Source organism: Symphalangus syndactylus, chromosome 1 (genome assembly GCF_028878055.3).
Source record: "Symphalangus syndactylus isolate Jambi chromosome 1, NHGRI_mSymSyn1-v2.1_pri, whole genome shotgun sequence".
Lineage (NCBI taxonomy): Eukaryota > Metazoa > Chordata > Mammalia > Primates > Hylobatidae > Symphalangus > Symphalangus syndactylus.
This window is the reverse complement of record NC_072423.2, coordinates 127,700,083-127,715,384: the sequence shown is the minus strand read 5'-3', so window position 1 is coordinate 127,715,384 and position 15,302 is coordinate 127,700,083. Positions and strand designations below refer to the sequence as shown.

The 15,302-nt window shown below is 35.7% G+C and overlaps 1 protein-coding gene across 1 annotated transcript in view; it reads left to right on the top strand.

The window, feature by feature from the left end:
• The window catches only part of FBXL2 (F-box and leucine rich repeat protein 2), a 105,942-nt gene that overhangs the window by 16,591 nt on the left and 74,049 nt on the right, over positions 1-15,302 (top strand). Inside the window, 1 exon segment of the mRNA XM_063612653.1 lies at positions 3,842-3,903. Within this exon segment, the coding sequence (XP_063468723.1) occupies positions 3,842-3,903 (62 nt within the window).

The window sequence follows — 15,302 nt, the reverse complement described above, 5'->3', positions numbered from 1 at the left end:
ATCCTCTTGCCTTGGCCTCCCAAAGTGCTTGAGTTACAGGCATGAGCCACTGTGCCTGGCCCCAAATTAACACATTATTAATCAATAGGTGAAAGAAATAATGGCTATTTAAAAATACTTTGAGATGTCCCATTACTGGGTATATACCCAAAGGACTATAAATCATGCTGCTATAAAGACGCATACACACGTATGTTTATTGCGGCACTATTCACAATAGCAAAGAGTTGGAACCAACCCAAATGTCCAACAACGATAGACTGGATTAAGAAAATGTGGCACATATACACCATGGAATACTATGCAGCCATAAAAAATGATGAGTTCATGTCCTTTGTAGGAACATGGATGAAACTGGAAAACATCATTCTCAGTAAACTATCGCAAGGACAAAAAACCAGACACTGCATGTTCTCACTCATAGGTGGGAATTGAACAATGAGAACACATGGACACAGGAAAGGGAACATCACACTCCGGGGACTGTTGTGGGGTGGGGGGAGGGGGGAGGGACAGCATTAGGAGATATACCTAATGCTGAATGATGAGTTAATGGGTACAGCAAAACAACATGGCACATGGATACATATGTAACAAACCTGCACATTGTGCACATGTACCCTAAAACCTAAAGTATAATAAAAAAAATACTTTGAGATGAATAGAAATGAAAATATATCATATGGGATGCAATGAAAGCAGTACTTGGAACTTTATAAATGTAAATGCTTACATTAAAAAGAAGAAAGGCCAGGCACACAGTGCCTCACACCTATAATCCCAGCACTTTTGGGGACCGAGGCAGAAGGATCAGTTGAGCCCAGGAGTTCAAGACCAGCCTGGGCAACACAGGGAGGTCCTCTCTCTACAAAAAAATCGTTTTAAGAATTAGCTGGGTGTGGTGGCACGTACCTGTAGTCCCAGCTACTTGGGAAGCTGAGGTGGGAGGATTGCTCGAGCCAGGGAGGTTGAGACTACACTGAGCTGTGATCATGCCACTGCACTCCAGTCTGACTGATAGAGACCCTGTTTCCAAAAAAAAAAAAAAAAGTCCAGTCAGTAACTTTGCACTTCAAGGAACTAGAAATATATTAGATAATTTAGCTATTTAATCTAACATCGTGCTTACTGGAACTTGGAATGCAGGAGGCACTTACTAAATATTAGTCTCATATATCCAACACAAAGATTCGTCATTGACACTACTTTGAAAATAAATGTAAGGTACTATTTATGGCACTGTTTCCACTTCTGCAGTTTGTTTCGATGGATTGTTTTTTTAATCCAGGTTTTAAAAATTGAGATATTCATCATATACTATAAATTTTGCTCACTTAAAAAGTACAATTCAGTGGGATTTAGTATATTCACCAAGTTGTGTGACTATTACAACTGTCTAATTCAAGAATTTTTTCATCCTTCAAAAGAAACCTCATATACATTTGCAGTCACTTTCCAGCCCTAGGCAACTACTAGTCTATTTTCTGTCTCCATGGATTTGCCTTTTCTGGACATTTAATGTAAATCGAAACATACAATATGTACCCTTTTTTGTCTGCTTTCAGTAGCATATTTTCAAGACTCATTCCTGTTGTAACATGTATCATTACTTAATTCCTTTTTGTTGCTGACTAATATTCCACATTTTGGAATACCACATTTTGTTTATCCCTTCATCAGCTGATGGACATTTTGTAATTGCTTCCACTATTTGGCTATTAAGAGTAATGCTGGTATGAACATTCATGGACAAGTTTTTGTATGGGCGTATATTTCATTTCTCTTTAGTATTGACTTACAAGTGGAGTTGCTGGGTCATATGGTAACTCTTTTTAACCTTTGAGGAACTGCCAGATTGTTTTCCAAAGTGGCTATACCATTTTACATTCCCACCAGCAGTGTATGAAAGTTCCAGTTTCTCCACATGCTCACCATTACTTATTAGTATGTTTTTTATTTTAGCCATCCTATGGGTATGATGTATCTCACTGTGTTTTGACTTACCCTTGACTTACCCTTACGTTGAACATCTTTTCATGTATGTATTGGCCATTTGCATATCTTCTTTGCAGAAATGTCTATTCAAATCTTTTGCCCATTTTAAAATTGGGTTGTCTTTTATTGAGTTTCAGAAGTTCTTTGTAGTTTGCATACAAGTGCCTGGTCAGATCTGTGATTTGCAGATATTTTCTCCAATCTTGCGGGTTTTTTTCCTACACTTTCTTGATGGTGCCCTTTGAAGTACAAAGGTCTTTTGTTTGTTTGTGTTTCTGAGACAGGGTCTTGCTCTGTAACCCAGGCTGGAGTGCAGTGGCACGATCTTGGCTTACTGCAGCCTCCGCCTCCCAGGTTCAAGCTATTCTCCCACCTCAGCCTCCTGAGTAACTGGGCCTACAGGCATGCACCATCATGCCCTGCTAATTTTTGTACTTTTAGTAGAGACGGGGTTTCACCATGTTGGCCAGGCTGCTCTTGAACTCCCAACCTCAAGCTGTCCACCTGCCTTGGCCTCTCCAAGTGCTGGGATTACAGGCATGAGCTGCCACACCCAGCCAGGTCTTTTATTTTGATGAAGTCCGGTTTATCAATTTTTTTTGGATGTTCATGCTTTCAATGTCATATCTAAGAAACCATTGCATAATCCAAGGCCACCAAGATTTATGCTTATGTTTTCTTCTAAGGGTTATAATTTTAGCTCTTATATTTATTTAAGTCCCTGAGCCATTTTGAATTTTTTTTATATGAAGTGAGATAGGGGGTCCAAATTCATTGTTTTGCTTGTATATATCTAGTTGTACCGGTACCATTTCTTGAAAAGACTTCTTTCTCCATTTAAATCAGTGCTCATAAATTTAAGAGTTTATTTCTGGATTCTCTTTATTTTAGCCAATTTTATAATTTTATTTTAGATTATCTGTTCTGTTCCATTGATCTATATGTCTACCCTTATGCCAGTGAACACATTGTTTTAATTGCTGTAGCTTTGTAGTAAATTTCAAAATCTGGAAGTTTGTGTCCTTCAACTTTTTTTTTTTTTTTTAAGATGATTTCAGTTATTCTGGGTCCCTTGCATTTTCATATGAATTTTTTGATCAGCCTTTCAATTTCTGTAAAAAAGACAGCTGTAATTTTGAGAAAGATTGCATTAAATCTATAGATTAGGAAGCGTTGCTAACATAACACTAGTAAGTCTTTTAGTTCACGAACATGGACATCTTTTGATTTATTTAAGCCTTCTTTAATTTTTCTCAACAATGTATAAGTTTTCAATATGGAAGTCTTATTCTTCCTTTGTTAAGTTTATTCCTAAGTATTTTGTTCATTTTGATGCTGTTGTAAATAGGATTGTTTTCTGAAGTTTATTTTCAGGATGTTCATTGCTACTATGTGGAAATACAGTTTATTTTTATATAACTATATTGTATATTTACATGTTGTATCCTGCAGCCTTGCTGAACTCCTTGATTAGTTCTAATTGATTTTTGTGCATTTTTAGAATTTTCTATATGCAAGATCATGGCATCTGCAAATAGAGGTTGTTTTACTTCTTCCTTTCCAATCTGGATGTCTTTTTTTATCTTTTGTCTAATTGCTTTGGCTAGAACCTCCAGTATAATGTAGTATCAAATGGCCATGTATTGCCATTTTTATGAAACAGTGATAGGGCATAAAATATTTTATATTACTCAATATTAGAATATGGTGGCTGCATGAAATTAGTAACACCCTATTTGTAGGACAGTAATTGGGGCTGTTCTGATCTAGTAGTATAAAAACAATTAATTTTTTTCCACATTGATTAAAGAACATTTTCACAATTTCCTTTTTTTTTTCTTTCCAGGTTTTCTCAAACAATGATGAAGGCCTTATTAACAAAAAGTTACCCAAAGAACTTCTGTTAAGGTAAGTGTAGATAAATTCTGGATGAAGAGTTTAGATCTGATTTAGTCATCAAGTTCCAAGACTATCTTCTTTCTCACTGTGAGTCCATAGCATAGAAAAACAGACAGAATTAGCCTAACTGACTTTTTGTTTTTGTTTTATAGAATGCTGTTCAGCTTGTTGTTAAATTTTACTTGGTCTAATCCAGAATGTACTAAGTATGTACATAGCATTGGTCTGGATTCTTTTTGTAATGTGGTAAGTATTGTAATAATCTTCAGTAGGTGCCATTGTTTTGTTTTCAGTAGATAATCGTGATGAAGTCAGTAATATGAGGAGAGATTATTGCAAGGTTGTAAGCTCCTGAAGTCATAAAGTTTTTGATGTTTTCAGACAAATGAGTTTTAAAATAAATACAAAAAATAAGCACAGTTATGAGATGTTCTTAGCACTTAAAATGCTGTCAACCCCAAGTATTGGTATGTTTTTATTCATATGAGAAGTATAAGTGACAGTAGTATAAAATAGGCTTTTTGTCTTTTATTTCTGGCATCACTGAATATACAGTAAATGTTATTTTGGTTGTTGTTTTTACTAAGTAAAGCTATCAACAAACATTTGTTAGCCTGGAGGCACTTCAGTTTTCTTTAGTATTATGCAATCATCAAAAGAAATCTTACTTTAAGGCTAGGAGTGGTAGCTCATGTCTGTAATCTGAGCACTTTGGGAGGCCGAGGTGGGTAGATCACTTGAGGCTGGGAATTCGAGACCAGCCTGGCCAATGTGGTGAAACCCTGTCTCTACTAAAAATACAAAACAATTAGCCAGGCGTGGTGGTGCACACCTGTAATCCCAGCTACTGGGGAGGCTGAGGCATAAGAATTGGGAGGCTGAGGCAGGAGAATCATCTGAAGCTAGGAGGCAGAGGTTGCAGTGAGCCTAGACTGTGCTAACTGCACTCCAGCCTGGGTGACAGAGTAAGACTCTGTCTCAAAAAAAAAAAAAGCTTATTTTTGTTTTAGATGTTGTTATATTTTAATTCTTTATGAGGAATTAATAGGTGTATACATGGTAATCCTTGATTGTCATTCCCCTAACTGTTTCTCTCATCACTGATACTCCACAAAACAACAGCAACAGAAACCAGGTTTTGTGATCAAATAACTATAGGAAACAAACTGTAGTCCTATAGGGTTAACAAAACCTATAGGACTTCACAGGGCCTTGATAGGCTAGTGTGCATGGCGATGATACAAGTCGGGTAATAGTGCCATTTCAAACTTACTGACAGTGGAATCCTTTTTTTTTTAATTAATTAATTTATTTATTTATTTTTTTGGTGAGACGGATATTTACTCTTGTTGCCCAGGCTGGAGTGCAATGGTGTGATCTCAGCTCACTGCATCCTCTGCCTCCCAGGTTCAAGCGATTCTCCTGCCTCAGCCTCCCGAGTAGCTGGGATTACAGGCATGTGTCACCGCGCCCAGCTAATTTTTGTATTTTTAGTAGAGACGGGGTTTCACTGTGTTGCCCAGGCTGATCTCAAACTCCTGATCTCAGGTAATCCGCCCGCCTCGGCCTCCCAAAGTGCTGGGATTACAGGCGTGAGCCACTGCGCCTGGCTGGAATCCTTTTAATATTCCACAGAAAATTTGGGGGAAATGCTGATATACAATAAGAGATTGACCAGATGACTCCATTCCCTGGCTGTACTAAATCTCACTTTAACATTTGGGGAATGACTCTGAGTTTTGTTTAAATATTGGGAATAATTATTTTCATCTCTTCCCAAGTTCACCACAGAACCACTTTGTAGATGCCACAGATTACTCACATTTGCTGTCATCAGGTTATTAGACATTTTTCCTTCAGTTAGAAATGGGGTAAGGACTTAGCTTCTTTGTGGTAGTGATCACATTTCAGGGACTTCAGAGGGTGTTTCATTAGTCATCAGGTGTTGTTTGACACTGTTGTCATGAGCTCCTTCTCAGTTGATTAAAAAAACTGAGACAGGATTGTATGAAAAATATCAATTATATTTTCCAATAAAACAAATATTTGGATAAGAGAGAATGTTCTTTGGCATTTTTGACAAGTTTAAAGTAAGAAAGTGGTGACAAGAAAGAAATGTGTGTTTGCCATATAAACCCAAAAGGCTTTGCTCAAGCACAGTAAGTTGTTAGAAGCAATACAGCTGTGTCATGGTGGGCAGGTTGTCACTATACAACTGCACAGATGCCATCCACATAGACTACAGTGTAGATGGTGCCCCCTAGGATTATGCAGTGCTTCCAGTCTGGGTCTGAACATTTCTCTAGAACGGGCATCAAGCTGTAATCTAAATATGGTATTCTTACCCTGGGGAATCATAAGCAGCTTCAGGCAGGCCCGTGTTGGTCACTAAACACTAGGGTGTGATTAAACTCCACCCTTCTCATGCATACTTCTGCTGTGACTCAAGGCTACTAACTGAATGGTTTTTTTTCCTTCTGGTAGAGTTGGTTTTTGTACTCTACTCAGCCATGGAACAGTTTCTGTCTGTTGATACCAAAAAAATAAAAAGGAATTATATCACTTTCTATGGTAGTGTGATTTCTAAACTGCAGTCTTGGAAACTTCAGTTCTTTTAAAGGTCCGTGATGGACTCAGCTGTTAGGAATTCTGGAGGTTGTCATCACTACTTATAGCTTTTGAATCATGCCATAAAGCTCAAACATAGATCACTTTTCAGAAAGAATTGCCATTTGAGAGCAAATGTTAATGTCTCTTCATAGACTTATGTTCCCACTTGTATTCTTATTTCAGAGTCTGTAAGGGGAATTTAAAATATTGCCACTACAGATCTTCTCCAACTCGTGAGTCTCAAAATTAACTCTAGCCAACCATGTATTTTAATTTAAGAATTTTTTGTTGGCCTTTAAATCATTTCTATCATTTTACCTTCAGACTTTACATTTTCTGTGTAGCTTTCCCCCTTTTCCTAGCTATGCTTTCTTTTTTTTTTTTTTGAGACGGAGTCTCGCTCTGTTGCCCAGGCTGGAGTGCAGTGGCGCAGTCTTGGCTCACTGCAAGCTCCAGCTCCCAGGTTCACGCCGTTCTCCTGCCTCAGCCTCCCGAGTAGCTGAGACTACAGGTGCCCGCCACCACGCCCGGCTAATTTTTTTTTTTTGTTTTGTATTTTTAGTAGAGATGGGGTTTCACCGTGGTCTCAATCTCCTGACCTTGTGATCCGCCTGCCTTGGTCTTCCAAAGTGCTGGGATTACAGGTGTAAGCCACTGCGCCCGGCCTTTCCTAGCTACCCTTTCTAAGAAAAATTTTGAAGAAGGGTTTGAACCAGATTTCCTAAGCATCCATCTTCATCATTAGTTAATTCCACAACATTGGGTGTAACAAAGCCCGCACCTCATGAAGCTTAAATCTTTATTATTTTCTGCTCAGTTTTCATTGTCTACCCTTGGCTTATATTTTTATTTCATATTGTAGACTTCTTTGGGACAGTGTAGTCTGTTGTTCCTAATCTTGTTGAATTCCTATTCATCTTCAGTCTTACTTCCTCAATACATGTGAATTCTTTGACTTTGTGACAGACTTGCTTGCTTTCAGTCCAGATCATTTTCTCTTCTGCCACTTTTGACTGCTTCTGTTACCGTCATCTTTAATTCTCAACTAGCTTCCAATACTGATCACATCAACTGAAGCTTCAGCTTCCCCTTTGGAACCATTAACAAGCATAATCTGAAATAATATGTGCTTTTCATCTCTCTGTTATCACTTTGAATCCACTCAGAAAAATCTGTTTTCTTTTCATCTGATTTTATTGATAGTTTTAAGAATATATATTATTTACAGATTCCTTCTCTACTACCCATTTTTAGTTTGTTACTGAACAAGTTTTTACAGTTTTGCTTTTTTAAATCCAGCTCTTGCTCGTAAATTAAGGCTACTGAAGTTTTTTCCCTACCCTTTGCTCTCACATAGCCCAACAAACAGCTTTTAGTATTATTCCTCCTGGGGAGTCAGTCACATAATTTTTATAACAGTGGAAGTACTTAATTTGTTGCAACCATTATCTGTTAGTGAGTTGGATTATCCTTGCATATATTTTTTCACATTATTATTGTCCATATTACTGTTGGAATCAGACTTTCTGGGTTCAGATTTCAACTCTTCTCATTTATTAGTTGTGTGACCTTAGTTACTTAACTCTCTGGGCCTTAATTTGCCCATCTGTAAAATGGGAATAGTAATAGTTCTTACCTCATGGGGTTGTTGTTCTTAGAGTACCTGCCATGTAAGTATTAAATAAATGTTAGCTCTTATTGTTACTAATATCAATTTTTGGATGCCCAAATATTTAATAAATGCTATTTGACAATGAAGTCAGCTTTAATGCAAACAACTGATGAATCCAGCTCTTAATATGGATCTTAATATATGCTACTGCTAACAATATCTCTGTAAAGTACCTCATTATTAAGTAACTCTGTGAAGGCCTAATGCTTCATTTCATTAAACTGGACTAATTCAATCTCAATAGAAATCGCATACTACTATCTTATATTAAACTGACAGTTACAATTGCTTAAGCACATGTATGGTGTTGTGACACCTGATTTACAACTGCAATTCCCTTGCATTATAAAAAAAGAGTCTCTTGGAGGGAACTCTTCACTTTTTGAGGAAAAAAAAATGTCTTCTGTGAATTGAATATTGACCTAAAACTCAGATTATAAATTTTAATAGTAATTTGACTTTAAGTTTTAATTCCTATTATGGTTGCTTTCAGATGTTAGTGATGAAGTAAAAGCACATGTAAAACCCCTCATAGGAGACAGCAAGTGATACCTGCAGTAAACAGCTTAAAACATCCTGAGGAGACAAAGCTCTAGTTAGTCATAAATAATAATGAAAGAAAATTACTAGACACATTTAAAAAATTAAATTACCATTATTGATGTAATTTTCTTTCCTTTTTAAATTTGTGTGGATACATGATAAAATTTATTGGCTTGATAAAGGAAGATTTAGTTGCCCCAAATGAGGGATTTGAGCCTAATAATTCTGGGCAATATGAAATCAAAGACACAATTTCATATAATATGACAGTTTTAGTAGTTGAATTTGCTTGGGAAAATTATAAAATGACTAGCACATCATTTTCAAATTTTCCTTTTCTTAAATTTGTAAGCCAATCCCATGAGTGAAAATCATTATGGTTTTTGTTGCAATCATTAAGATATAGCCCAGTGCTTATCATAGTCCTTGGCAAGCAGTGCAGTAAAGGGCTCATTCCTGTTATGGGTGTCATTGAGTAGGTCTTGTTGCCTGCTGGCTGGTTTCAGCACTCCATGGACTTTTTTAAGGACTGCTGCCTCTATTTCCTGCTGTCTGTGATGCCTGCTGCCTTATATATATTCCAGGGCATCCTAACAGGTAAGATGCTCTTTTGGGGGTAGGGTACATGCTGCAATTTCAAATTTAAGCATCTATGCAGATTTTCCCTCTTTGCCAAAGATTTTTTTTATGTTGGTTTGCTTGCTCTCGTGGTTGTTTTTTGACTTGTGTGTGGCAATGTGGGACTGAATAAATATGTATGTTGAAATCAAATGCAGAAGCTTAAAAGCCCTCATTTTCATTACCTCCCTAAACTGTTATGTACTATTTTAGGGTTGGCACCAAGGTCCAAATTGGCAGAAGCAAATTTTCTTTAGTCTAGGTTGGGGTTATGCTTGTATATGAAAACTCTGAGGATGACTTTGGATTTTATATCTATATTGAGATGCCATGAAACACCAATAGAGCTCTTCTGATGGGAAGGATAGAAACTAGATACATTTTGCCTCAGAGCCTTATCCCTAGCAAATTATATTAGAGATCTATTCATTTAAAAACTGTGAATTCAGTACACAGAAAAGATGGGTGAATTTGACTGTATGAATAGTGAAGTATGGTAAAATTATACCATACTAAAGATAAATAGTACAGTGGTGGATGAAATAATTAGATACACATTATAAGCAAGGGCATTATTCTTCAATATGCAGAGAAAAAAACTCAAAATTATTAAGAATAAGGTAGATTGATTTTATTAGAAATACAGTTTGAGGAGGCCACAAACAAAAGAAGAAATACAAATGGCTAATAAGTGTATAAAGAGATGCTCGGCCGGGCGCGGTGGCTCACGCTTGTAATCCCAGCACTTTGGGAGGCCGAGGCGGGCGGATCACGAGGTCAGGAGATCGAGACCACGGTGAAACCCAGTCTCTACTAAAAATACAAAAAATTAGCCGGGCGTGGTGGCGGGCACCTGTAGTCCCAGCTGCTCGGAGAGGCTGAGGCAGGAAAATGGCGTGAACCCGGGAGGCAGAGCTTGCAGTGAGCCGAGATTGCGCCACTGCATTCCAGCCTGGGCGATAGAGTGAGACTCCGTCTCAAAAGAAAAAAAAAAAAAAAATGTTTAAAGAGATGCTCAACAAGGCCCATATTTAAATACAAATCAAAATAACAATATTACCCAAAAGTTTGATAATATTAGGTTTCGGCAAGGAGATACGAGATACTTTAGGTGGGAATATAAACTGTAGCAGCCATTCTGTAGGGCCACTGGAAAAAATTTTTTAAATGCTAAATGTATGTATTCACGAATTCCATTTCTAGAAATTTACTAACATATATTTGCAAAAGCACACTGAGGCATATATACAGGATGATTACTGCAGCATTTTAAAAACTTCAGTTATGCAGAATTGGATTACTCATAATTCTTGGTTAATGATACATTTTACCATTGATCCATGCATTGCCCTCTTTTATTCATTTCGTAATATAAGGAATGTACATAAATGCTGCCCCTCCTCGTTCCCCACCATCAAGGTAATATTATCAACAACTTTGTATTTATGATTTCTTGCTTCTTAAAACTTTTCATCTTAAATATATTTTGACTAAACAATATGTTTACTTTTGCTTGTTTATTAACTTTGTAAAAAAAGTATATGGTACATTCTTAGAAATGTTTTTCACTCAAAATTATGTTACGAAACGTGATTCTTGTTGCTCTGATTGGCTGTTGCTCATTCATTTTTACTGCTGTATAATATTCTACTGTGTGAATGTACCAAAATTTTATTTTTTCCCCCTTTACTGAGTATTTTGGTTGTTTCCAGTGTTTTATCAGTAAGAGCAGTGCTGCTTTGGACATCCTTGTAGATGTCTCCTGGTGCACAAGTACACAATTTTCTCTGAAAGTAGAATTTCTGAGGGTTATAGGCTATACTGATATTTAACTTTGTAAAGAAATATCAAATCATTTTTCCAAAGAGGTCTTACCAGTTTATATTCATACAAAGAGTGGGTAAGAGATTCAGTGCCAAACTGAATCACTTTCCAACACTTAGTGTTGTCACATATCTTAATTTTTGCCAAAGAAGTGTAGAATGGCACCTTATTGTGCTTTTGTTTTGAATTTCCCTGGATTCTAGTAATGTTGAGCATCTGTTCATATGTCTATTAGTCACACATGTTTCCTCTTCAGTGAAACACGTATTTTTGTTTTTGGCCTATTGGGTTATTGGCTTATTGATCTGTAGTTCTTTATATTCTCAGTATAATCTTTGTACTGATATTAATGTTAAGCTGACAAATACTTTATCCCATCTTCTAACTTGTTTTTTTCACATTCTAAGGCATTTTTTAATGAATACCTTTTGTGAAGTCAAATGTATCAATCTTTTCTTTTATGCGTAGCGTTTTTTGTGCTTTATTAAGGAACTTCCTCTTTACCCTGAAGACAAAGAGATAGTCACATGTATTTTCTTCTGAAAGCTTAAAAATTATGTTTTTGATATTTCAGTTTTTAATCACTCTGGTATGTATGTTTATATATAAGATAAAAATACATTTTTGTTTTCTTTTGCATATGGATTATCAATTTTTCCCGGTTCGTTTGTTGAATGATCCTTCCATTTCTACATAGAAATGCCCTATCACCTCTGTCATATATTTATGAGTCTATTTCTAGTATTTAGTATTTTCTGTGTGTCAATACTACATATTTGGTAAGGCATCTGTATTTTTGAGTCACCAGGGCCCACAAATTTATTTCTCATACTGTCTTTATCTGATTTTTGAATTAATATAAGCCTCAAAGAATTGAGTTGAGCAATATTCCCGTGTTTTTCTGTTCTCTGAAAGCATCTATTTGTCTTGGTTTAATTGTTCCTTGAAAGTCTGTTAGAACTATAAAATTATGTGAGGCTAGAATTTTCTTTTTGGGAAATTAATTATTACTTTAATTTGTTAGAAATGAATAGTATTTTTCAAGCTTTTTTTCTGTTTTTTCTTGAGTCACTTTTACTAATTTTATTTTTCTAGGAGTGTGTCCACTTTGAGTTTTACACTGGTAAAACTCTTGGTAGCTGTCTTTTTATTTTCTTTGTAAACTCTGCTGTATCTGTTGTAATGTTACTTTCTTCCTTAATATTGTTAGTTTATGCTCAAGTGTTCCCTCCTTGATTAATCTCACTAGAAGTTTACCTATTTCATTAGTCTTTTCAAAAACTAGCTTTTGGCTTTATTCTTTTCTATTGTTTCTTCATTTCTATTTTAATAGTTTCCATTCATATCTCTGTAAAAATTTTTTCTTTGAGTTTTATTCTGTTTTCTTTAGCTACCTTCATAAATTGGACATTTAATTGCTTATTTTTTGAGCCTTAGACAATTAACTCAAAGCTCTACTTCTGTTGCATTCTACAAATTTTGAACTGTAGTGTTTTTCTTATTCAGTTTCAAATATTTATCATGTACCACTTTTGCTTCTTTGACCCATACGTTTTTTTTTAAAAAAAGCTTATTGTAAAATACAATATATAGTCAGAGAACTACACAAAACAAATATATGAAACAAATATCCTTGTAGACACCACCTAAGTCAATAAACTTTGCCAGTCACCAAAGAAGCACCTCTGCTCCCATTCAAATCACAACTGCTTTTTTCCTCTTCTGAAGGAACCACTATCTTGACTTATAGCTATCACTGTGTTTTATTTCTTTGTAGATTTATCACCTATATGTGCATCCTTAGACATTACAGCTAGTCTTGCCCATCTAAAAAAAATTGTAAATCTTTGAAGTCTCAGTTAATCTACAGGTCGCCTCTCCATATCTTTCTCTTCCATACATTTGTCTGTTGAAGAACTTGGGTTATTTGGCCTGTAGAAGTTCCCACAGTCTGGATGCTTACTGTGTCCTCATGGTGCAATTTCAAGTTTCCTCCATCTTTTATATTTCTTGGAAGATTGACAATTGGATCCAGAGACTTTATCAGATTGATTCTACCCCTTTGGTAGGACTTTCTGTGGTGCTGTATTTGTTCATCAGGAGTCATACGATGTCTGGTTTTATATTTTTTGAGATGCTAGTGTCGATGCTTATTGTCTACATCATTAATTTATTGGGGCTGCAAAGTGGTGATACTCTTAATTCTTTTTTTTCCCACTTATGGGAATACTTTTATAAAGAGGCACTTCAGTTCTATTTGAGTGCCCAGTGTTATATTTTATATAGGAAAGGTGGGGAAAATGCTTGATTCTATCCTTTTATTTGCCAGTTTTAGAAATAATGAGATATATAAAGGTATGATGAGAAACAAAATATTTACATAGTTTCAAATAGTCTTTCCACTAGATAAATGTTAATTACAAAAGGAAAAATGCTAACTATAATCGGGCAGTCTGGCAGACACCACTTAAGCAAATGATCAGTTAGCATCACCAGTAACAATACAGATAGACATCATATGCCTGCTCATGCGATGTAGAGCACAATATCATATCTGTGGCATTCCTGACAAAAATTGATAACCCGAATCTAATCATGAGGAAGCATCAGATCTACACACAAGGACATTCTACGAAGTAATTGGCCTATTTGCTTTTAAACATATTGAAGTTATGACAGATAAAGGCTGAGGAAGTGTTCCAGATTAATGGGTACTGAAGAGAAGCCATGACAGCCAAATGCAATATATGATCCTGAATTGGATCCTGGGTCAGATTATTTTTCTTTTGCATTAGGACCATTAATGGGACAGTTGGCAGATTTTGAATAATATCTGTAGATTAGATAATAGTAATATATTACTGTTAATTTCCTTATTTTGATAATTATACTGCATTTGTAAAAGAATATTCTTGTTTGGGGGAAATATTTGAGAATTTAAGGGTAGACGGGCATCATGTCTACAACCTACTCTCAAACATTTCAGAGAAAATGAGATATATATATATAAAATATATTAAATATGTAGAGAAAACGATAATGCAAATGCAGTATAATTTAGCTTTGGCAAATTTGGGTGAAGAATATGCAAAAATTCTTTGTCATACTTTTGCAACTTTACTGTAAATCAGAAATTATTTAAAAATAAAAACTAGTTGTTTCTCATCCTCTGAAGGTGACCACATAGATTTTTTTTAAAAAGTTATAAATTTATGAATTGAAACATATTTGATAATTTTCAGTCCATTGAAATTACCTTTACTGAAAATCAAATTGTCCTGTCTTTGGCTCCTGAGTCCATTTACATGATCTTAGTAGGGTTTGTTTGTTTTTAGTTTTTTTTTGTTGTTGTTGTTGAGGCAGGGTTTTACTGTGTTATCCATGCGGCCTTGAACTCCTCAGCTCAAGCAATATTCCAGCCATTGCTTCCTCAGTAGCTGGAACCACAGGCACCTGCCACTGCACCTGGCTTCTTGTAGCTTTTGCTGGTTTGCTTCTTATCTAAGATAGGATATACCAGGCTCATCTCATATAGTCCCTACCCCAGACCTGGAATTAGCCATTTCTTTAGAAGTATTGGTTTCTTTCTATGGGAAAGGGTATTTCAAGGTTATAGTCTGGTTGCTAGAGATATTCATGATTATTGGGCCGATTATTATTTCTAGGCATTTTCAGTACACTGAATTTATATCATATGAGAAACTTATAATTTCATACTTATATTGCTCATTCAAATTTAGGACTACAGGTATCACTTAATGTCATCAATCTTATGTCTCTATCTTCTTTCATCCACACCGATAGTCCTAGTTCTGGCACAGGAGATTGTAGAATTAGAATATCCCATAGTTACTCGTTTGCTTTATTCTACATTACACACATAACAGCCTCAGAATAACACTTAACACAGTCGTCATCAACATGAGTACTAAAAACAGGTAATAAGTTTTCTTCTTCCTATTTCTCTCAGCCCCCATTTTTTGAGATCTTTCTTCTTTTTTGATGTTGGTGTTTAATGCTGTATTATAATAATTCCCTCTCAGAACTGCTTTTGCTGCATCCTTAAAGTTTTGGTATGTTGTGTGTCCATTTTCATTTATCGCAAGATTTTTTATATTTTCCTCTTAATTTCTTCTTTGAC